Source organism: Nymphaea colorata, chromosome 9, assembly GCF_008831285.2.
Source record: "Nymphaea colorata isolate Beijing-Zhang1983 chromosome 9, ASM883128v2, whole genome shotgun sequence".
In the NCBI taxonomy this organism is placed as follows: domain Eukaryota; kingdom Viridiplantae; phylum Streptophyta; class Magnoliopsida; order Nymphaeales; family Nymphaeaceae; genus Nymphaea; species Nymphaea colorata.
Window position 1 is genome coordinate 23,339,834 of NC_045146.1, and position 22,307 is coordinate 23,362,140.

The following is a 22,307-nucleotide window of genomic DNA, read 5'->3' on the forward strand; positions in this document are numbered from 1 at the left end:
CTATTAAAATTCACAAGTTATAGCCTAGAATCAATGACCAAGCAATCCAACCAAACTAATCACAATCACAAACTGCACGAGAAAATTTTACGAGGAAAAACACCTCAAAACAATGAGAGTAAAAAACCACCGGAATACTACCACCCAAAAACAATATACTATAATCAATGATAGAAGTTAGGGCTACACAAAGTCAATCCTCAAACAATAATATATCATCAAAACTATATAAGATACACAAAGAAAATATCACTGATAGAATGCATAAATCATGGATTAGGAGGAGATGCATCTAGCTTCCTCCTCGACATCTCCAACATGAACCTCTCGGGCACTCTTTCGCCCGTGATCGGCCGTCTCCGCTGCCTCACAACCGGTGCAAATAAGTTCTCCCAGCATATTCCCCAGGAGATACCGGAAGAGGAAGTTGCAGCCACACGGTAAAATACCAACTCATTATTATTATTATTATTAATCTTTCCCACTCTCCGTTAGTTTTTTCTTCTCTGTTCTTCCCTTTCTTTTTCACATACAAAATTCAAAAACCATCGAATTCACAGGAAAGGAACAACATGGCATGGTGACAAGTAATACCATAGTTAAAGAAACAAAAAAAAAAAAGGTAAACAACCATTTCATCAGAAAATGGATGCCATCAGAAAAATCGATGCCAGAATTCTTTTAAAAATACTTGGGTGATATATTTCTAGGTGCAAGCACAAATATGCAGACATGAGACAGCCGAATATGCAACCATATTAAATCTCACCTATCATGTTATCTAATTTATGTAAACATGCTATGAACAGGTGAATGATCATAAACAACATGCATATGTTTGGTATCATGCTTGCTAGCATACAATAAAATAACATCATACATGGTGTGCATATCAAGCACACACAAACAGAGACAAAAGCAGGTTTCACAAGCAGTATATTAAGTAAGTCACTGTTTCGACATATTGTTTTTTTTTTTCAGGTTGTATAACGAGGCTCTGGTACCAGTGTAGGAACTTTGATGTTCCGCCCAAGATTGCTTAGCTGAAAAGGAAGAGTGAAAGATGTTAGATTGAAAAACAATAGTGCGTGCAGCGTTTTAGGGTTTGCTTCAAGGAGCCCTCTGTTGTGATAAAAAAAATCACACTACAACAGAGCATCTAACATAGTAGCAGCCTTCCTCAGCCAAAGAAGCTCCTCTCTGGTTTAATTGTTTCTCACACAAATGCAGACCTGCTAATTCCTCATACCATGGACCACTCTAGCTTCAGTGCAGCTGAAGCCAGGGCTTCCTCAACTGCTGAAGATCCAAGAGACCAGGATATGAGTGTACCTTTACTTAAAGAAGATAAAATTTGAATGGATGGAAAGGAAAATAGCCTTAACAGCGAAGACCTGGTAGGGTGTAGTAGTGTGTGCCACCACCCTATGGGGACGCAATGAGGTTCCTCTCTTGGAATGCTCGTGGGCTGGCCGGCGCCACTGGCCAGCGTAATCTACAACTTATTTTCAGCATGCTAACCCTGACATTGCTGTCCTCATAAATACAAAATTGAATGATGCCGCCTTGGAAAAGCTCAGTTTTAAGTTTCCCAGATATCATTCTATTTCTAACATTCATCTCAATGGCCAATGGGCTAGGATTTGGCTATTGTGGGATGCAGACAAGATGCATGTGCAGACCTCAAAAGTGCAAGTTCATTGGATTTCTATCGTGGTTAAGCACCAAAGCTCCGGCAGAATTTTTTCAGTTTTAGGGGTGTATCTCCATCCGGATTTTCGTATTCGGAGACTCCAGTATGATGAGCTTAGTGCAGAGCTTTCTAGCATAAGTAAGCTGAATGTTTGCTTGGGTGATTTCAATTCGGTTATGGACATGTCGTAGAAATCAGGACGACCCCCAACCTTGTGGCCGTGCATTCTTTTCAATAATTTCATTACGACCAATCAGTTCGTTGAAATTCTTGATCCCCACGTTAAGTTTTCTGGTCTAACAATAGAGCGAGACCCGATAATGTGCAGAGTTTGATTGACCATTGCTTTGTCTCTGTTGACTGGTGGGATTGCCGTGACTGGCTTTTCAGTCTCTCCATTATACGTCGCACCTCTTCTTACCATAGCCCTATTATTATGGAGGCTGTGAGGAATCACATCTTTACATGTGGCAAATCAGTCATTCGTTACTTCACCTTTTGGAAACAATTCCCCCAGTGTAGAAGCTTATTTCTGACTGTTGGGCTTAGCAGGTTGTTGGTTGCCGCATGGTTAGATTGGTTTCCAAACTTTAGTTTGTTAGAAATAAGCTTCAGGCTTGGTCTAAGCAAAGTCCAAATGGCCTAAACAAAATTATTGGTAGACTTAGACTGCAGGTGGGTGAGGCTCAGAAGCAGGTGGAAGAGGGTGATCCGGTAGCAAGCTCCCGTGAGTTGAAGCTCCGCCTCACTCTCCTAAAGCTTATCAAGATGGATGAGGAGCGATTAAGACAAAAGGCTTGTGTGAGGTGGATGAGAGAAGGCGATATAATTCCAAATTTTTCCAGGCTATTGCTAAAGCCAGGCAAAGGAGAAACCATATATGCATGAACATGGATGGTGATAGAGTGGTTTCTGAGATGGATGATATATTTGCTTCTTGCACTAGATATTTCAAAGACATGTTGACTGATAATATTGGCCCTGACCTTCTTCTTTCTAATGTTTCTCCAGGTCCGTTGGTGACTGCAGAAGAAAATGAGTATTCGGTTAGTCCTATTCGCGATGAGGAAATTTAGTGGGCAGTCTTCAGTGCGAATAAGGATTCAGCCATTGGGCCAGACGGATTCAACAATCAATTTTATCATTCGTTTTGGTCCATTATTGGACCTGATGTGAGTCTCGCTATTAAGGAATTTTTTTAATCTGGTCGCATAGTTAAGGGGATCAATTAAACTCACATTGTTCTTCTTCCCAAAGAAGAGGGAGCCAGCACCATAGACAAGTTCTGACCTATCTCTCTATGCAATAGCATCCTCAAATTCGTCACTCGTATCAAGGTCTTGCGGATGAGACCTATTATGAGCCGTATTCTTGATCGAAATTAGTCGGCATTTTTGATGGGCCATAGCATTCAAGATAGTTTCTTTTGAGCCAAGAGGTGGTCCACTCCCTCGCCCGTAGTAAGTCTAGGGTGGCATTTGTTAAAATAGATCTTAACAAGGTTTATGATAGGGTGAATTGGCAATTTTTGGAGAATGGGCTTAAGTTTCTAGGCTTTTGTTCCAACTGGATCAGACGGATTATGAATGTGGTTTCTACTGTGTCCTTTGTGCTTCTCATTAACGGCAAGGAAGGTTCCTGGTTTTACACCAGAAGGGGGTTTAGGCAGGAAGATCCTTTGTCCCCCTACCTGTTCATCGTTACGATGGAAGTACTCAGCCGCAACTTTCTGACCTATTTGCAAGTGGAAAGGATCCGGGCTCACAAGGTTAATTGTTTAAACTCTATCACTCATCCTTTTTCGCTGATGATGTTCTCATTTTCATTGAAGGAAAAGAAAAGTGTTTTCTAGGCCTTAGAGATTGCCTCGCTGAGTTTGAGGCAACCTCGGGTCTCAAAGTTAATCCCAACAAGACATCTGTTTTCTTTTTCAACTTTTTGGAGTTGGAATGCAGCAGACTTTGTATAATTACGGGTTGGAGAATTGGAAATTTTCCAATCATTCATTTGGGCTTGCCTCTCCATATTCAGGCCATCGTTGCGAGCCAATGTGAACATCTTGTGATAAGTTAATCAGAATCTTGCTGGCTGGAAGCCGAAGCTACTCTCTTATGTCGGTAGACTTTGCTTGGTTAAACATGTATTGTCGTCTATCCCTAACTATTGGATGATGGTCGTGTGGATTCCCTTGTCTATTTGTCATAAACTTGACAGGTTGTGTTCAGGTTTCATTATGGGGGACGACAGAGAGGCAAAAGGGTTGCACCTTATCAGTTGGGCGACTCTTTGTAAGCCAAAGGTGGAGGGTGGAGTTAGACTTCGTTATATGGCGGATGTTAATAGGGCCAACTTCTGTTTTCTTGGGGTCAAAGCAATCACACAGGATTCTCTTTGGACTGATCTTGTCAAGGTTAAATATTTTGCCATGCCAAGAAAAGTTTGTGGCATTATAAACTCAGTGGGAGTGAATCCTTTTTATGGAATAGGGTGATCAAATGTTGGCAGCTTATTGAATTTCAAGTTCATTGGAGAGTCTATAATGGTTCTAGAGTCAAATTTTGGCGTGACTGGTGGAATGGTATTATCATTGCTAACAAGATTGCACCTGCTCATTGGCCCCTTGTTCTAGTCACCATAAACTGCTCTATTAAAGAGATACTTGTTGATCAAGAAACATATGTCCAATTATTTTTTGATTCTATGAGCATTCTGATGCAAGTTCTAGTCCTTGAGGACAGCTGGCAGGACATACTAGAATGAGTGGACTGTGGCAACCATCCACTGTCACGACACCATATTTGGGATGTGCTGCATGCTAGCAGTACTGTTCAGCCTTGGAGGAATTCCATTTGAAAAGTTGGAGCCCCTTCCCATGTACATGGACAACCTACTTGGCAGTTGAAGGTGACCTTTATGTTGATGCAAGAGCCCAATAGAGAGGTCTTCAACTTCCTTCCAGATGTTATATCTGCAATAAAGCTCAAGAAGATATTAACTATGTTTTCCTTCATTGCAAGGAAATCAAAAGCCTGTGGGAGTTAGATATAAGAAAGTTTGGGTAGAGTAATTTCCAGCCTACAACTGTTAAGGAAGCTCTTGTTTGGTGGACTTCTCGCAAATTTAAAAACAAGATCCTTTTCAAGTGCTTGAAGAATTTGCTGTACATAATCCTCTGGCATATATGGAAATTGCGCAACAGCTGCAAACATGAGGGAAAACATGCTATGAATATTAGTAGTAAGACACTATGGAGGTATTGCACTGATTTCATCATCTCTAGAGACTGGAAGCCTAGTGATAGGCAAGCTATCCAAACTTGGTTAGAGGTAGGGCTATCGTGGGGCTGCTGGAGGTGGGAGAATGAAACTGTCTACAATATCTACATTGCAATACATCTTAACAAGGATAATAGGGATGTGTCTGCTCTAGTGAGAGAGAGTAGTGGGCGTAGAGCTACTGATGAAGGAAGCCTCCTCCTGCACTGCCTATGAGCATTTCAAGATAACGATAGCCTTGGAGGCATCATTAAGGTAATTTGTAACAACGGAAGTTTCATTAGCCGCTACTGCAAGTGCTTGGCCTGAGGTGTTTCATTTACTTAAGAGGGTAGACAGAACCATTACCAGCAAAGTTTGACATCTGCCTCCTCCTCACTGGAGGCCGTACGAGGATATTTTGTAAAGTTTATGATCGCTCTGATCCCTTTTTTTGTTGTATATACTCTCCCCATTGTTTGTTAATAAATTCCGGGGCTAACCCCAGCATCAGTCCTCCGAAACAAAGTAGATGCTGGGCATATAAAATAGGCTTTCCTTGGATTCCCCGTACGCCCAGTTGTGCAGTTACGAAGCAAGTGGGTTACAAACTTTTCAGTAGATAAAACTGAAAATGTTGTAATTAATTACCATAACGTTGAGCGGGCCCTCTCATACGTTATAATGGTTTAAGTCAGGCACATGGCCACAACCAACCCAACAGTAGACCCTTTATATAAAGTAATACTTGCAAAAGTCACCAAGTTGACGAAACATCACGAAACGTCACAAGTTCTAATCTCGCGAGTTCGTATAGCATCTAGAATGGCCAGACAGGATAGACCAAAAGTTTTAACATATTGGGCACAAGTCAACCTAAGTCAATGAGAATGAATATCTTGCTTTTTTGCTTAAGCATTTCATAGCCTGTTTAGTTAAAAGAAATTGTGCACTAAATTGGTTAGTAGATTAAGTTTATTAAATGCTCATTGTTATCTTTAATGCATAGTCTGACCACACACACACATTATATATATATATATAAGAGAGAGAGAGAGAGAGAGATGATGAATAACTCTAGTCGTGAACGTGCAAAGATAATGGTGCTACAACCTTTTGTGGTGAACCACTATTTACAAGTTGGCGAATTTAGGTTTTCGTCAGAGGACAAACAGGGTTTTGAGAAGTTATATGTTTGTGGCTTTATGCCCTCTAAGTGCCGGCTGTATAAGAAATACATTTTACATAATGGAAGAGGATGCACATTAGCTAAATCACAAATAATGAGTGATATTTACAAGATAAGTTGCTTCAATTGGGACAGAAGGACCAAAATGTAGCGAGAGAGAGAGAGGCAAAATTGGAAAAGATGAAAGTAACTATGATATCTTGACAAGTGGTAGGTCTTCTATACCCGCTGCTTTTTGAACATGTATAAATGCTTCTTTGTTACCACACTTCCGTGGGTTTGTTAAATAAAAGTTTTTTTTTTTAATTTAAAAGCTGCACTTTCAGCCACGAATTCGAGAGTCTGCCTTACAACTTTTGAATTTCTAGTCGGAACATATTTCTAATTTTCTACCACGTACATTTGTGTGTTATGAATCTTTATGGTTGTGTTTGATAGTGTCATATTTAAGATTCAAAGCTGTTGAGTAAAAAAATGCAATTTGAGAGATCCTCTTTTTTAAATAATATGAGGAATCCATTTTGCATGGTAAATGGATTTAAAATAAAAAGTTCGACCCTAAATTTATAGATCTGAGATCAGCCTTAAATAAATACAAATTAAAATCTAATGACAGACAACCCAACAAAAAAACTGCGTTGGTGTCATTACAGCATTGAAGGAGGGATTTGTTTCACGTTCACTTGTGAAATCACGTAACAATGATTATTATCAAACAAGACATTATTTTAATTTTTTTTAGTCTTAGAAAATACGTGAAAAATTAACTTTTTTAAAAACAGTTATTTGGTTTTTGGAGGAAAAGGAAAACAGGGTCCTTCCTTTTTTTCTTTTTTTTTTCCAAATCGTCTTTGATAGATGATGGTAAGCTGCCCAATCAGTTTATATTCTCTAGGACTTGAAACTTCAATGACATATTACAAGGATTCATAGACAGAGAACTTGGCGAATTCGAAACCGTTTCGTGGGCCTTTGTCACAACATTTTAACTGTTGATGTTATTCTGCATAAGCAGATCTCAAACAGTGACTGATTATTGAATCGGAATTAATTTTATTACCAAAAAAATGTATTCACAGTATACGAAAATAGAGGCTACAATTAAGGACAAACAAGGCACATAAACTGCGAATCAAATGACACCGCCTGGTTGTGTCTCAAGGGCATAGCATAACCAAGTAACAAGATGGTTCACACTTCAGGGATCTAAGGTTTGAATCTTATAATTGTTGTTACATTTCGGCTCACCCAAACTGCAAACAATGATAAGTGTGACACTCGAGTAGAAAGATGTATTTTATGTTCATCTAAACCTTAAAGCAAGCATGAATCTTAGAAGTATAACTATATGGCCTTTAAGAGTTTTACGTTGAAAGTGTTTCTCCTAAATAAACATTAAAAAGAAAATTGACATCATCCAACACTCACAAAGAATCATTAACGAATTTTGAAATTTGCCATGAAAATTGAGGTATTTGGGTTAAAAATAATAATAAGAAAAATGAAGAAAAAACAATTGGCTTTATTAGCATGTGGATTTTAGCTACTTTACCGTAACGAGGAGTAATCCACTTTACCATATGATCGCAAGCAAGATATGTCTCCGCTTTCACATGTCCACGTCAAATTGACACGCAAGGAATATCCGCACTTATCTCGTGAAAAAGAAAAAACCTTTTCTTTTTTCTTTTTGTTCTTTCACAATGCATGATGGAATGAGGCCGACCTTGTAAATTGTTGCATAACAATCTTTTGGGTGCAAGGGGTCTACGTTATATATCTTGTAGTTGTAGTCGATGTCATGACCTGAAGTGTTATTTCATTGGACCATAAAAAGTCTCAAAACATGTTCTATGAATCCAATGAGCAAGTGACACCAGATGGATGGCGAAACCACTCACCTTGAAAAATAAATGAAAAAAGTATGTTAAGTCCAAACCCATTGGCTTGTGCATCAATTGTTAAACCCTTAAATTGAACTTGATGGTAGTTAGTTTAACAAAACTTTCATTGGCATAAAATAAAGTTTTTTGTGTTGAAAAATGTTCATAAATTTGAAGTTTTTTAACCCCCACAGGTAGCGGGCTTCATAAGTTTTTCAGCTTTATTTCACAAAGTTTTGTCTACTTGCAGCTTGCTTTTCTTTGTTTTTGAAAGAAAACAAAATACCAACTACTACATAAAAATTTCTTATTATATTGTTGCATGTAGCCAAAATGAAACTCGTTTTCACATAATTCTTTACCCCTTGTTTTGAGTAAGGTTGGGCATCAGTCGTAGTGACTTGGGTAAAGGCTCGACAAAGTCTAACTCCAGCAGCCCTATAGCCCTTGCCAGCAGCTGGCCAGAGCGGCTGAAGTAGTTTGTCTAATACTTGCAGCTTGCTTTTTTGTTTATGATAAAAAAAAACAAGCAAACAAATAAAATACCAACTACTACTTAAAATTTTTTTTATTATATTGCTGCATGCTGCCAAAATGAAACTCGTTTTCGCATAATTCTTTAGCGCTTGGTTTGAGTAAAGTTGGGCACTGGCTTGGCTCGAGGCTCGACAAAGCCGGGCTCCAGCAGCTCGTGCTTGGCCTGGTTCACTTCGCAGTCTTCACACTTTTCCCTGTCATCCTTTCCGTATAACCCGCTCGGAAGTGAAAAAGTGGAACCTCTATAAGCCAAAGCAGGTCTTGTCCTTAAATTTGGGAAAATAGATTTTAGTTTTACATAATAGGGGAATGGGCATACTTCTTAGCTTAGACTAGAAAAGAAAAATCCATATAAATGAATGCATAACTAAGTAAACTCATATAATTGAGAACATGAAAATAAATATGTATAAACAGAGTTTCACAAAGCTTTTAATATTGATGTTCTTATCTTTTTCAGCTCATAAAATTTAGTACAAGCACTAAGTTTTCATGATTTTTCATTTTTATGAGTTCCTGCACTTTGCACTCGTCCATTGCTGCTACATATATTTAAAAAGTTAAAATAAGGAGAGGCTCACATAAAAGATGCACTTGAGAGACAAAACTATGTTCCACGCACATCACTTTGACAGTTTTAGAAAACAAAAGAATGTTGGACAATAGGTAAACCTTAAAAATTCGAACAGTTATGCCATTAGTTCGATCTTCTTCGTGGTATGCATATGTGTTTTACGTGGAAGAATGTAGTACCTAGTTAAAGGGTGCACTGCTGCCCTTATTCCACCTGCTTCGATAGAAAGACCATTGCCAACCCAATTAACTTGGAGCAATTTCTGAATATGAACCTCTAGGAGTTGAACCTATTGCGGAAGTTGATGATGTTGTTTCTGAACGTGGAGACTCTCCAACTTGGACGCGCTCGGCGGCTATATATAGAAGAGCGATTTCAGTTTCTTGTTCAACATCTAATCGTGCAAAGGAGAAGATCGAGGTGGAGGGAGAAGGAAGGCGAAGATGGGGACGTTGGGAGCACTTCTGAAGCACCCAGAGGATTTCCTGGTGCTCGTGAAGATGATGATGGCGTCGAGCCGCGCCAAGAGACAGATCCCTCCCCAGCCGCATTGGGCATGCTGCTACACAATGCTCACAAACGTGTCTCGAAGCTTCGACCTTGTCATCCAGCAACTGGGCAAGGAACTACGAGACGCGGTAAGCCTTTGCTCGTCTTTTCTGTTAGTGATGGCTACTTCATCTGATCTTCCTTTTTGCTAAAATTTTTGTGGCTACCAGCCGGTTGTGTTGTGGATATTGCTGTGTTCTTGAAGAGTGTTGAATCTGTAGCATTTGCTTTGCATGTCGGGCTAGTTCCTGAAAGATGCGAAGATTGGGTGTTGGTGGTAAGTTGGTCTTGGTATGATGTTGTGGAGGAGTTTTAGTGTCCGCGGTTCTTCTTCCTTTTCTGCGATTTATAGAATGGATGAACGTTGGGTTGAAAAAACTGCGGTTAGAGAGTTGGATTGGTTTTTACCCGGTTGCTTTTTAGACGCTTTCTTGATGTTCTTAAAGTATGTAGACCATCAGTGCCTTCTGTTCTTGTGGAGTGCAGAACATTATTGCTCTGTGCTTTTGGTTCTTCAAGGATCGTGACGGTCCAAATGTTTTCTGCATGTTGTATCGGTGCCGCCAAGATGGAACGATGTGCCCGGTTTGTTAATTTTTGTGGTTGTTTTTAACGTTCGAGAAAAGTCTATTATTCATAGTTCTTGTCCTCATCCCGTTATTTGTATAATCTCCATCCGGGTATTGCCGAGTCTGGAGCGAATCTTTGCAATTCCGTATCATATGTATAAGGAAGGAAGCAACAATCATCTGTCCAAATGTTTTCATTTCATGGCGTTAGATTTTGGGATTTCTTGTATGTTGAGTGCAGCTTTCTTGTTACGTAATTAAGAATTTATTGTGCTCTGGAGGCAGAGGGAGCAAATCCTTTTGTTGTTTGAAGAAATTGGATTGATCATTGGTTGACTGTCATGGTGAATCAGTGAAGCAATAGGGAAAGGATGTTATATAAACTCCCAAGCAAGACAGTTCGGTTTAATTATTGACTTGGGGTTCGTCATGGTTCAGGCTCTTTGCAATGGTCATCTTCCTTAGTTTATCTTGCTGGTGCTTACAAGGAAGAGTTAGTTGCAGGAGCATGCTACTTCATGAAGCTACTCCAGGCTCCAGCAGTATAAAAAAAAGCGGATCTTGCATCCCTGGACTGGTCTTTTGGCTTACTGGTTATCACCAAATATCCAGAGGCCAAAGGTATCTCAAGTGTAATCCTTCGAAGTTGTTTAAATATTAATCCATCTACTGTTTTATTCTTCAATACTGTAGATTTTATTTTTAACGGACAGAAATCTACTAGTTGTTATGATACTTTATCCCTTAGCTATTAAGGCGCATCCTTGTATCCAATTAAGAGAGCCACCCTATTGGCAAACAGTTTTTGATGACAGTGTGAGGGTTCCAATCATATGAAATATCTCTATATGTGAACAGTACAGTAAGAACCTTAAGCTATCAATGTTAACCAACTATGGATGACAAGTTTGGAATAAAACTTCGGTTTTCATTTAGGATCTCCAAGACAAACTAAGTTTGGCATGTTGCTCAAACTTGTGCCCTCAGTAGCACAAGATTTTGGTTTTGGTTGCTTCTTTAAGCATCTTGTTTTCCTCTTTCACTGGTATTTTGTTGATATCATTTCTGACTAGTGCCCTTCTAAGTGTCTTTATTTGGACCAGCAAAATATTGGTTAACAGTGGCTTGTTTTTCATATTTTTTGCAGGTTTGCATTTTTTACTTGGTTCTTCGTGCACTTGACACAGTTGGTTGGTTAACAATCTCCTTCAGTTCTTTTGTATTCTACTATGTAGTTTTGTAGGTTACTTTCTTACTTCTACTTGCCAGTGTATATTGTCCTTTCTTTGTGTTTACAGGGCATCCTTCTTTTCTCCTATAGTTACTTTACTAGGTTGAGTTGAATACTGGTTGTATTAGCTTTCTTTATTTTACACCTCAAAAGTTTTATTCTTCATAATCTTTTCCGTTACTGTGACTGTGCAATCAATTGTTAAGAGAAGACAAAAACCAATGCAAGGCAGAATTGGAAGAGATCTAAAAAGAAGAAAATTTTGACAAGTAATATAATGATTGATTGGTTGTGATTTTGGCCTTTCTGCCTTATTGAATTTATCAACTACTGACGAATTTTGCTGCCTAATATGCATTTTTGTGACATTTTAATTTGAAAAAGGATAATTAGAATTTTATCCCCCATTTGATTGTTCATTGTTGGTATCTTTTCTCTTTTTCTCTGTTGCAGATTTTAGTTTTTTCAACTCTTTATCACAAAGAATGGCTTCGAGGGTCATGCAAGAAGAATCAAGATTAAAGAATCTTGATCCAACTGCATTTACAACTAAACTAAAATTAAACTAGAACTTTAGCAAACGATCAAAGGAACAAGAAGAACCGAAGAAAACTAGCAAACACTTCATTTTTTTCAACTTGACTGACTTACAAAATGACCCAATGTTTCCTTTTATTGAGAAAGGGGTGGATTGTGGATCTGGATCCTTTTACAAATACTAAAAATCTAACTAGATCCAATTACAAGATTTGGTTATGCTTTCATCTTGCATCCGACTCCCCTAGTTGGAGAAGAGTCGCCCTCGACGAGTTTAAATCTTTCATTCTGACAAAATGATTCTTCATCTTAGAGGGTTTGAATAAGGTTTGGATCTGCTGAACAAAAGGACCCAGGACCCACCGCTCCCCTAATTGGCGGTCAGCTTACTTCTTCATCTTAGAGGGTTTGAATAAGGTTTGGATCTGCTGAACAAAAGGACCCAGGACCCACCGCTCCCCTAATTGGCGGTCCGCTTACTTCTTCTAAAGATGATCAAGGTGGCGGCTTAGGTGGTGACTTTGGGGAAGGAACGCAAGCATGGATATGATCTAACGGCATTCCTGAATCAGATCCAGTTTCAAATAATGGGAAGAACTGGTTTGGATCTAGATCCGAACTCTTATACCCGTGAATCGGGCGATACGTATCTGGATCGGGTTTAACATCCGGTTCAGATTGAACCGGTCCCAAAAGGGACCGGCCCAAACCCGCGAGCGCTCGAGTTCCCTCCCTTTCGCCTCAAACAGAGGCGGAAGGGGCCAACCAGACGGCGGAGAGTGGGCGCTCACCACCGCCCAACCATCCCGTCTAAGGGCGGAAGGCTGCTACCTGTCGCCTCCGGTCCGCCGGCGGGCGGCGATTCCAGGGGCGGGCCTGGTTTCGGTGGCGACACCTTCGGACTTTGCCCACAAGGTATTCCGCGAGAGCAGGCGGCGTTCTCTTCACTACCACCGGCCGGCGACGGGAACGGCGACGTCCGCCGCACCTCTCCTTGCACCACGGGAGTACCCGAGGCTGACGACGCTCCCTTCGGCGGAAACGGCTCCTTCGTCTGCACATCGGTGAGTGGTTTCGGCAGAAACAAATGACAGTAACAGAGGGGACTTCCTCCAGACGAATGCAGGGGGACTCCGATGGGGACCCTCGAGGGCTGTTCGCTTCTTCTCATTCTATCATCAGAAGCGCCGACGGCCGAGCGAATGTATGCAACAGCAGGTCCATGAACGATTTGCATGTTCTGCAGAGCCGGATGGAACATTTCTCTGAATTCGTCCATTAATCTGTCGAGAGAGACTCTCAATCCATCCACTTTTGTCGCTAAAGCAGCAACTCCTTGTCTAATATACGATAAATCAGATTCCTGCCTTCCTACGGTCAGCAGCAAGGATTGCTGAACTTGATCTTCCATGTTCGTAAAAGCCTCTGATACCAATTAATGCAAGAAAATCAAGATTAAAGAATCTTGATCCAACTGCATTCACAACTAAACTAAAACTAAACTAGAACTCAAGCAAACGACCAAAGGAGCAAGAAGAATAGAAGAAAGATAGCAAATGACCCAATGTCCCCTTTTATAGAGAAAGGGGTGAATTGTGGATCTGGATCCATTTATAAGTACTGAAAATCTAATTAGAGCCAATTACAAGATTTGGTTATGCTTTCATCTTGCATCACAGAGTCTAATGTTATTTGCACTTTCCTTGTACAGAGGATGACACAAGCATACCTTCTGATGTGAAAGTACCAATTCTGAAATCTTTTCACAGTCACGTATATGATACCTCTTGGCATTTTTCCTGTAAGATTCTTAAAATCACCTATTTCTGTTTTGCCTCCCTTTTTCTACTACAATATTGTTACTGTCTTCTTCTTTTTGACTGGTACAAGAATTGAAATATATTGATTGATGCTGTATATGTTGAGAATCTGTACAGTGCATTGTATATAATTCAAATTTCGGCGAGGTTACTCTTAACTATTGCCCTTGAATCTTGAGAAGGGTAGCTGGCATATTCTAAAGACGTAGTCCCTGCAGAGGTGATGTTTGATGTCCTTCATCTCTTATTACCCATAGGGGTTAGAACTTCAAAGTACAAGTGGACGTATAAAACAAATATTCAGCTAATATACATACCATATCCAAAAGGTCAAAATTTTAGCTATTAAAGCTGTGAATTTCAACGACCACAATTATTACAATATTCAGACTGAAACATTTATTTCAGCTAACGAGGCTGAGAACCACATGTTTCTCATAAAGCCCTCAACATAAGGCTGGATGGTTAGTTGATTTGGTTGATATTGTTGGCCTTCCACTTTTGTGATGTACCCCCAAGCAAGCTGAAGATAGATACCTTAACTGAAATTGAATCTTCTGAGAGAAGGAATCCATCTATTCACATTAAGCCAAGTGAGGAGAACAGGCTTCTGAATTTCCTGCATATAAGAAGCATGTGCCTCTTTACAGCTTTAAGCATGTCCATTGTCACATTATTTTGTTGGATCTTAGTAGATTAAAATGTCTATTTCTGTGTCCCTAATATGTTGAACAATTGATTTGAATAAATGGTGCTAATAACATGTGGGAAACCCAATTTTAGCATTAAACTACTTCAAGATAGCTGGGTTTGATACTAAACCTGATTTTGGACATGGACTAATGTCAATGCAAATGGGCTATAAATCTTTGCCTCCAGAAAAATTGCTGGTTGCTTTTTGGTTGTCCTTGTGGGGTTTATTTGTGAGATTTACAGTTTAATAATCTCATGGTTTACTTGACTGCATCAAGTAATATTAGCCAACTTGCAGTCAACTGGCTAATGGAAAATTGAATTTCAATTTTGTGCCTATAAATGTTGAGCCGCTAAAGCGATGCCTTCATACTGCAAATATTGTATTTTTCCATTACAATTTGTTCCCCAAGATTGAACACAAAGTTGAAGCTGCACGAAGAATAGATTTTGAGCACCAAATTACTTTGACCAAATACGTAGTGTTTTAACTAGGCTTCCTTGCCACTCAGGTATTCAACAGTAGGCTACATAATCATACTGTTCTGGCCTTAAGTGACTTCTGTCTCTTGTTTATGCTGCTTGCTTGTTGTTGAAGGGGAAAGTGAAGTGCAGTATGTACCAAGTAGACAAGCATGGTTGCAAGCCAGCAAACATGTCCTTACAACTTTAGCAGTTTTTTTCTTCTTTGTCATTTTTTTAATCAAATATTATCATGTATCGTTTGCAGAAATAAAATATTCATGTTCATTTGATGAAGGTCAACCATTTTCTTACTTATCCTGACTATATGACACATCATGCATGTTTAGGTGGAACTAAGCACTACAGAGTCCTCATGGATCAATTTCACCATGTTTCAACGGCCTTCTTGGAGCTTGGGAAAAGGTTAAGTTTGCTATCCTTAAAGATGTTGACTGTTTGTCCATGCTCTAACTTCTCCTCATCCAAGTTTCTACCGGTTATAGGTGTGGGAGAGAATAGGTTGGTTGAAGTGTAATGATTGTATATCTCTAATTGAATGTTATCGAAATCCATATGCCGTATAAATCTATAATAAATCATAGTGATAGAAGACATGAAAAGCAATGGTAAGCAATAAGCAAATTTAAGAGGACACTCATAAGCTTATTGATCCTAGCTCATGATGTTTGCAACAATGTCTTGAAAAAATCCATTGTCAGGTTCCAAGAGGTTTTGGTAGATAGTAGCAAGATGACATGAGAATCATGAATTTTTGAAGTAGTAAGTTGTTGGTTTACCACATTTGTTTTTCTTTCTGTATACTCATGCTTTGCTTAAGTATACATGTCTTCCAGTAATGTTTGAGAAGGATCCTAGTACATGTAAGCGCATCACCGTTGTTAATGAAGAATAAATTGGAGTCAAGAAATGCTATTTTCTTGCATTCAATACATCTTTCTAATTGCATTTTGCCTCTTGCTTGCTTGTTTAGTTATCAAGAGACAATTGAAGATATTACCAAAAGAATGGGTGCAGGCATGGCAAAATTCATTTGCGTGGAGGTACAAATCACAAAACCTATTGCCGGTTGTTCCTAGGAAATGAAATAAATCCTAGATTGTAGCTTCATTTATCGGATATTATTGTATTGGACATTTTGGGTCATATTTTATCAAGTCTCTATGGCTTTCTTTTCTTTTATGGTGAAAACATGTGTATCGTTTTCTTCCAATTACGAGAATAAATTTTCCATCAATTTAACAAAGGCTATTATTAGCACAAGTTGGGTGTTAGTTGAACTGACCAAAATACCTTAAATGTGTTCTTGTAGCAACAAATATTAGGTGGTTTATTTGTATCTCTTTTAGAAACTAAATTGTAAATTTGCCAGGCATTTGCAGTAGAATTGATAGACGAACACCCACGTACATTTCTTTGAAAAGGGTTAGCTGTTTGTTGATTATATGAAAATATTATTGTGCTTTTGGTTATTTTCAACACTTTAATCGTTCCTTTGGAAGTCTCTTTTAATAAAGGACATAAACATGCTTAAAAGAAAGAAAAAATTTCTTCCTGCTCTTGTTATGCAATAAGGTTGCCATTCAAGTTAAGAACCAATCATCATTTAATCATGTTGAAACTTAATAACCACTATTTTCTGTGGTGCTTAGCTGACTCCTCCCTTGACCTCTTTCGTTTTTTTCATGTTGATAGGTTGAGACAATCAATGATTATGATGAATATTGCTATTACGTTGCTGGACTAGTTGGGTTGGGGCTATCCAAGCTTTTCCATGCTTCTCGTTTGGAAGACTTGGCTCCTGATGATCTGTCAAACTGTACAGGGTTGTTCCTTCAGGTTGTCTTTGAAACATTGGTCAACAAGTTGGTCACAACTGCCATTTGCTAACATTCTTCAGAAATATGGCAATGGATTTGCGGTTCTATGCTGAACCTTACAGTTTTGCTTACTTGCAGAAAACAAACATTATAAGAGACTACTTGGAGGACATTAATGAAATACCAAAGTCACGCATGTTCTGGCCTCGTGAAATCTGGAATAAATATGTAGATAAACTTGAGGTAAATGACTAAAATTTAGATATCAACATGGTGGTCATCATATCAGTGATCAGTCGTATCAGTAACTTATTACTGAAATGTTTCTGAAGCCATTTAGTTTCTGACTGATATGTCGCACTTTGATACTTCTGCTGCTTTCTAGACCATGTCTTATTGATAGGGAATGATTAGTTAACAATCAGTTGAGTGTGTCATTTTGTCATTTCCATCAGGATTTGAAGTATGAGGAGAACTCAGTGGTAGCAGTGAAATGCTTGAATGAGATGGTGACAAATGCGCTTACTCATATGGAAGACTGCTTAAGATACATGTCTGCTTTGAATGATCCTAACATCTTCCGCTTTTGTGCTATTCCTCAGGTATCTATGCCACACACACTGGTCTGTTATTGTTTGATCTTTGGTTTCTCGCTTAAATGATTTTACAAGCAATATATTTGAAGAGAGATCTTTAAAACGAAGTAATGAACTCATATTGTGTGTTCCTTGCCTATAGTTGCACATGCCTAATTGCTTTCCATCTGGTTCAGTGCATAATTGCTCATCTTTTACATATGTGATTTTTGGTATTCTTGAGTTTTCCATCTTTCTTTCTGCGAAAAAGCTACTTCATATTGTTATTGTATTTCTAGTACAGGTACATTATATTTCTAATATATAGGTACAGAGATCAGTACATGGTCCCTTATATTGGTTATGCTCAATGCCACATGAACTCTCTAAAGAGGTTGTCACATCCACACAAGTAGGAGTGGGCAATGAGTCTGGTAACATGAGTTGAGTCGGGCTGGTTCCAGGCTTGACTTATATGATAAACAGGTCAAATGCAAGCTTGATCTTTGAGCTCGAGTTATCTCAAGGTTGCTCAATTTGGCTTGTAACAATCTACGTATCTATTTCTTTTGTTTATACACTTCACATGAAGTGATGTTTGGTGTAGCGGTCACTTCTGTTGCTTTCTGAAAAGGTGGTACAACTGTACAAGTCCAACCTGTTCTTCTACCCAACTAACCATATTCAATTTTGAACTATGGATAGTGTTGTCAACTACATATGTTCACATTAGTCATGAATTTTACTTGAGTTTGGTGATGTTAAATGATATAGCAAATTCGTTCATTCATTCATTAGTTTAGTGACTTCGGTCACACAACCTCTTCTTCTTTTTTTTTTTTTTTGTTCATGGTTTCTAACTTCATGGTCAGGTTCCCACTCCCAAGCTGTTTGAAATTGCTTCAAACCACTATCTGCTTCTGCACTTTCAACCGAGCCCAGCTTCATGTACAACAGTTGATACTTTATTTACCACATAGATACCTCATAGTGTACACCAGTTTATTACTATCCTCTATCCGTGCATCATTTTGTTTCAAAATTTTGTCATTTTGCATGTAACCTTGACTTCAAAATTAATTAGAATTTAGAACTAAGATGTTAAACAGAGCACTTGTGTGTAGTTTACCTCTCTTTTCGGAGGCTACTGTTAGGAGTAACTCCAGGTTCTGTGGAATTCCGGATTCTGTTGGTCTGGCAGATTTATCAACAGGTGCAGAAGGTTGAGTCTCGGTTGAAGCTAAAGCTTCGGAGATGTGGCTAAAAGTTGTAAGAGAAAAGTGGTGTTAGAAGATGAGCTAGCTTACCCTTATAGTGGGGTTTTTTATTTGAATTGAAATTGGTCACAAGAGGGTGGGGCACAATTCCAAACTGTTGCCATCTCACACATGCATAACCACGCACACACACAGAGACACTCATCGAATCAGAAGGTGAAACAAGAGTCTCAAGCTGTTGGCATCTCTCTCTCTCTCTACCTCTCTCTCTTTCACACGCACACATGCACATATAGGCACAGACGCACATACACACAAGCAAGAGATTCTGCTTTCTTGGGATGTAATTGGGGAGTCTATTGCTGACACCAACCAGGTGGAACACTGGGGAAATTATTGTTGTTACCAACCAGGTAGAAAATAGGTGGATATCAAAATTCTTTTGAACCCAGAACAATTTTTTTTTCTGTTTCATAGTAATTATGTGTAACTCAGTTGTGTTTGCATATGTTAATAAAATGTGAGTTATTTGTTGTTATGTACCAGGTCATTCCTTCTACCTAGACTGACTTAGTTCATATTTCAGATCATGGCTATTGGGACATTAGCTTTATGTTACAACAATATTCAAGTTTTCCGAGGAGTCGTGAAAATGAGACGTGGTAATGAGTTGTATTTGAACACATTTTAGATAATTTGATTTCTTTATATTATTGTCATTTGGCTGTCTGGAGCATCACGCATGAGAATTGGAGTGGTTTGTCCACTTCAGATTTCTGCTACAAGCCTAAGTAGCAGTGGACTCTTAAAATGTCATGATTTTCTATGGGAGCGGCCTTATTCAAAGTCAAAACTGCTACTGAATGACATGATTGGGGAACTGGTTTGAATCATTTTTCTACTTCACCAACTTCGACAAGTTTTGGTTCTTCATGATGATGAACTATGAATCACATTTTTCTGCAAGTGAAAGGGATGTGGGCGCTCATACTCACAGCCTGACATGATTGAAACAAGTGATGTCAGATGACGAAGTAGCCCGCATTTCTTTTACTGAAAGAATGAAAACTGAAAAATGCAAAATGCAGATGTGGATTTAGGCTTCAAGTTTTCATCACTTTAGCAAATAACATTCAAAACCACCTAGATTTCAAGTAGTCTATATGTCTTACTGAATTTCGAATGGTTCTGTCTATACTAATTGGAAGTCCATTTAGGTTGCACATATGTTATTGTCCTATGCTTTTCTTGATGGGAAAAACCAACGTGTGTTTACATAAATTTTCTTCTTGATGCTATGACCATGTGATCTTAGGCTGCATCTGGTGTCCATGCTATGGTTGACCTGGCTTATCTCCAAAACTTCCATTCTAAAGTTAGAAATTCTTGAATAACTCCATTGGACGGGCTTCCAATGAATGAAGAGCACTCAGCAAGATGATCTTTCAATACATTTCTTTGATGCTTGATTATATCACACTTTGAAAGTTTAATGAAAACGAATTTATAAGCAGCTATTCAAAACATTATTAGGCTATATTCTTATTTTAAAATGGTAATATTTTGATCAATGTTATCCGTATCATACGATACGCACGCGTATCGTACGATACGTATCGTATAGCTCGAAGAAACCTATACGATACATGTTCAATACACAATACGCCTGCGTATCGTAGCCGTATCGGCTGTATCGTACGATACGGGCGATACACCCCCATATCGTACGATACGGGAGAAAACATAAAATTCTTTATTTTTTAAAAGTTTAAACACTCCTTCCTCTCTCTCTTCTTGTATTTAAAGACTCCAATAGACATAGGAGGGAGAAATTTTGCGTATTTTCATAAAAATTAACCGATGATTCATCGATTTGTGAGATATCATCGTTGAATCATGAAATATGATAACTGTATGTTTGAACTTATAAATTCTGATGTAATCTAAGTCCTAGAACTCCAAGACTTAAGACTCTAAGTCCTCAAATTTTATAAAATTTTCAAGTTTAAAATTGTGATAGATGCTTATTATGTTAATTTTAATATTTGATTTCTTATTTTTGAATGTGTTGTTGATAGTATACACTATACACATGAATGTTCCTTATGTATGATGATCTTTTTTATATTTGAATACATTTTTTATTTTTCTTGATTTCTGATTTTTTGTTCATTGTTTTCAGATTTTTGTCTATTTTTTCTGATTTTTAAATATTTTTTAAAATTAAAAAATTAATTTTACGATACGTTACGCTACGTTTACGATACGTTACGATACGGCGTATAGGTCGGCCCGACCGATACACGATACGCTACACCTTTTATAACATTGATTTTGATGCTTAAATGCTGATTTGCACAGGTAATTTATGGAACATGTGCAAAATTGATTCAAGAGTTTTACGATGTTATCATTTTAAATTGTTTTAATGGTTTTATAGGTTTAGTAGCTAAGGTGGTTGACCAGACTAAGACAATGAGTGACGTATATGGTGCTTTTTTTGACTTTTCTTCCCTCTTACAGTCAAAGGTATGTATTCATTCTCATAACGCTTCGTTCTGCACGATAACCTCTGAAACACATGCATTTTCTTTAATGAATATTTCTTGTTAGTAAATCAAACTGATTTTTGGTTTCATTGTTTACTGATATTAGTCCAGCCTGTGATACATATTATGTTGGTCTTTCTGTTTGTGCATTTAGTTGTAGTCTCATTTGTTGTTTTACTTTTTGTATCTTTCATCAATTTCCATTAACGTTGTTGACATCAGTTGCAATTATGTCGTAGTTTTGAGCTTATGTTTGTAATTCGTCAGTCCTTTCATACTGTGGTTGAGTTGGAGATCTATATGTGCTCTTTCATACCTTGGCCAGTTTAGCTTTTTTCTTCCCTGTTATTTTTGTTCCAGGAATTTGGTCATACTATTTGTGCTTAGTGCTTACCCCAATCAGGATCTCTAGCAATTTCTTCCTTATGTTCTGTCTTAGTCGTCAAAAGCTTGCATGCAAATGAATGAATTAACCCATTCATGCAAATGTGCTATTGTTTGTGGCTGGACTCTAACGAAGTGTGCAATTTGCAGGTCGACAAGAGTGATCCCAATGCTTCACAGACTATAGAATTAACAGAAAAGGTGCAGAATGTCTGCAGGGCATCTGGTTTACTGAGAGAAAGGTTGGCACTTTACACCCTTCTCTTCTGCTGTGCAAATTTCAGTACTTTTTGTTCCTAGTCCAGCATGGTGGTTTTATCTTACTGCTGCTCCCTTTTTATCTTCTGTTTCAGACGTGTCTATGCAGAAGAGCAGCAATCAAGGCAAACAGCACTTTTTGTAAGTTTAGATCCTCATGGAAAACTAGTTACTGTTAAAAGTTTATTGCTTTATCACTTCTTGTGATTTGTGACAGATGATGGTGATGATAATGCTGTTTTCCATATTGGTTGCATATCTGTACTCCAAATGATGATCCCCTCTGGTGGGTTGGTTGTGCATTATGGACTGGTCCTATTTTATATGCAGTTGTATCATGACATGAAGATAATGAATTTCTTCACGATGGATTTGTACCAAAGTTCGTGTAACAAGGCCTAAGATAAGTTTTTGTTCCCAAATTAGTGAAATGCGAGGCACTTCGCCATTCCCTTCCATGCACCAGCATAAGACAAAGACTCTCTCTCTTCT

General features: G+C 38.4%; 1 protein-coding gene across 4 annotated transcripts in view; it reads left to right on the plus strand.

The window, feature by feature from the left end:
- LOC116260289 (squalene synthase 1-like) overlaps positions 1 to 22,271 on the plus strand; it is a 33,666-nt gene extending 11,395 nt beyond the window's left edge. The window contains exons 1-12 of one of the 4 annotated variants that reach the window (XM_031638501.2): positions 13,138 to 13,234; positions 13,728 to 13,817; positions 15,342 to 15,417; positions 15,986 to 16,055; positions 16,708 to 16,851; positions 16,971 to 17,075; positions 17,288 to 17,434; positions 19,211 to 19,286; positions 21,065 to 21,153; positions 21,708 to 21,799; positions 21,911 to 21,956; positions 22,033 to 22,271. In XM_031638501.2, coding sequence (XP_031494361.1) covers positions 13,153 to 13,234; positions 13,728 to 13,817; positions 15,342 to 15,417; positions 15,986 to 16,055; positions 16,708 to 16,851; positions 16,971 to 17,075; positions 17,288 to 17,434; positions 19,211 to 19,286; positions 21,065 to 21,153; positions 21,708 to 21,799; positions 21,911 to 21,956; positions 22,033 to 22,089 — 1,074 coding nt within the window. In that variant the 5' untranslated portion in view covers positions 13,138 to 13,152 and the 3' untranslated portion in view covers positions 22,090 to 22,271. Of the gene's footprint in view, positions 1 to 13,137; positions 13,235 to 13,727; positions 13,818 to 15,341; positions 15,418 to 15,985; positions 16,056 to 16,707; positions 16,852 to 16,970; positions 17,076 to 17,287; positions 17,435 to 19,210; positions 19,287 to 21,064; positions 21,154 to 21,707; positions 21,800 to 21,910; positions 21,957 to 22,032 lie in introns of those variants that run through there. The other 3 variants (XM_050079594.1, XM_050079595.1, XM_050079596.1) reach the window with 3 other exon arrangements.
- Positions 22,272 to 22,307: the final 36 nt, after the last annotated feature.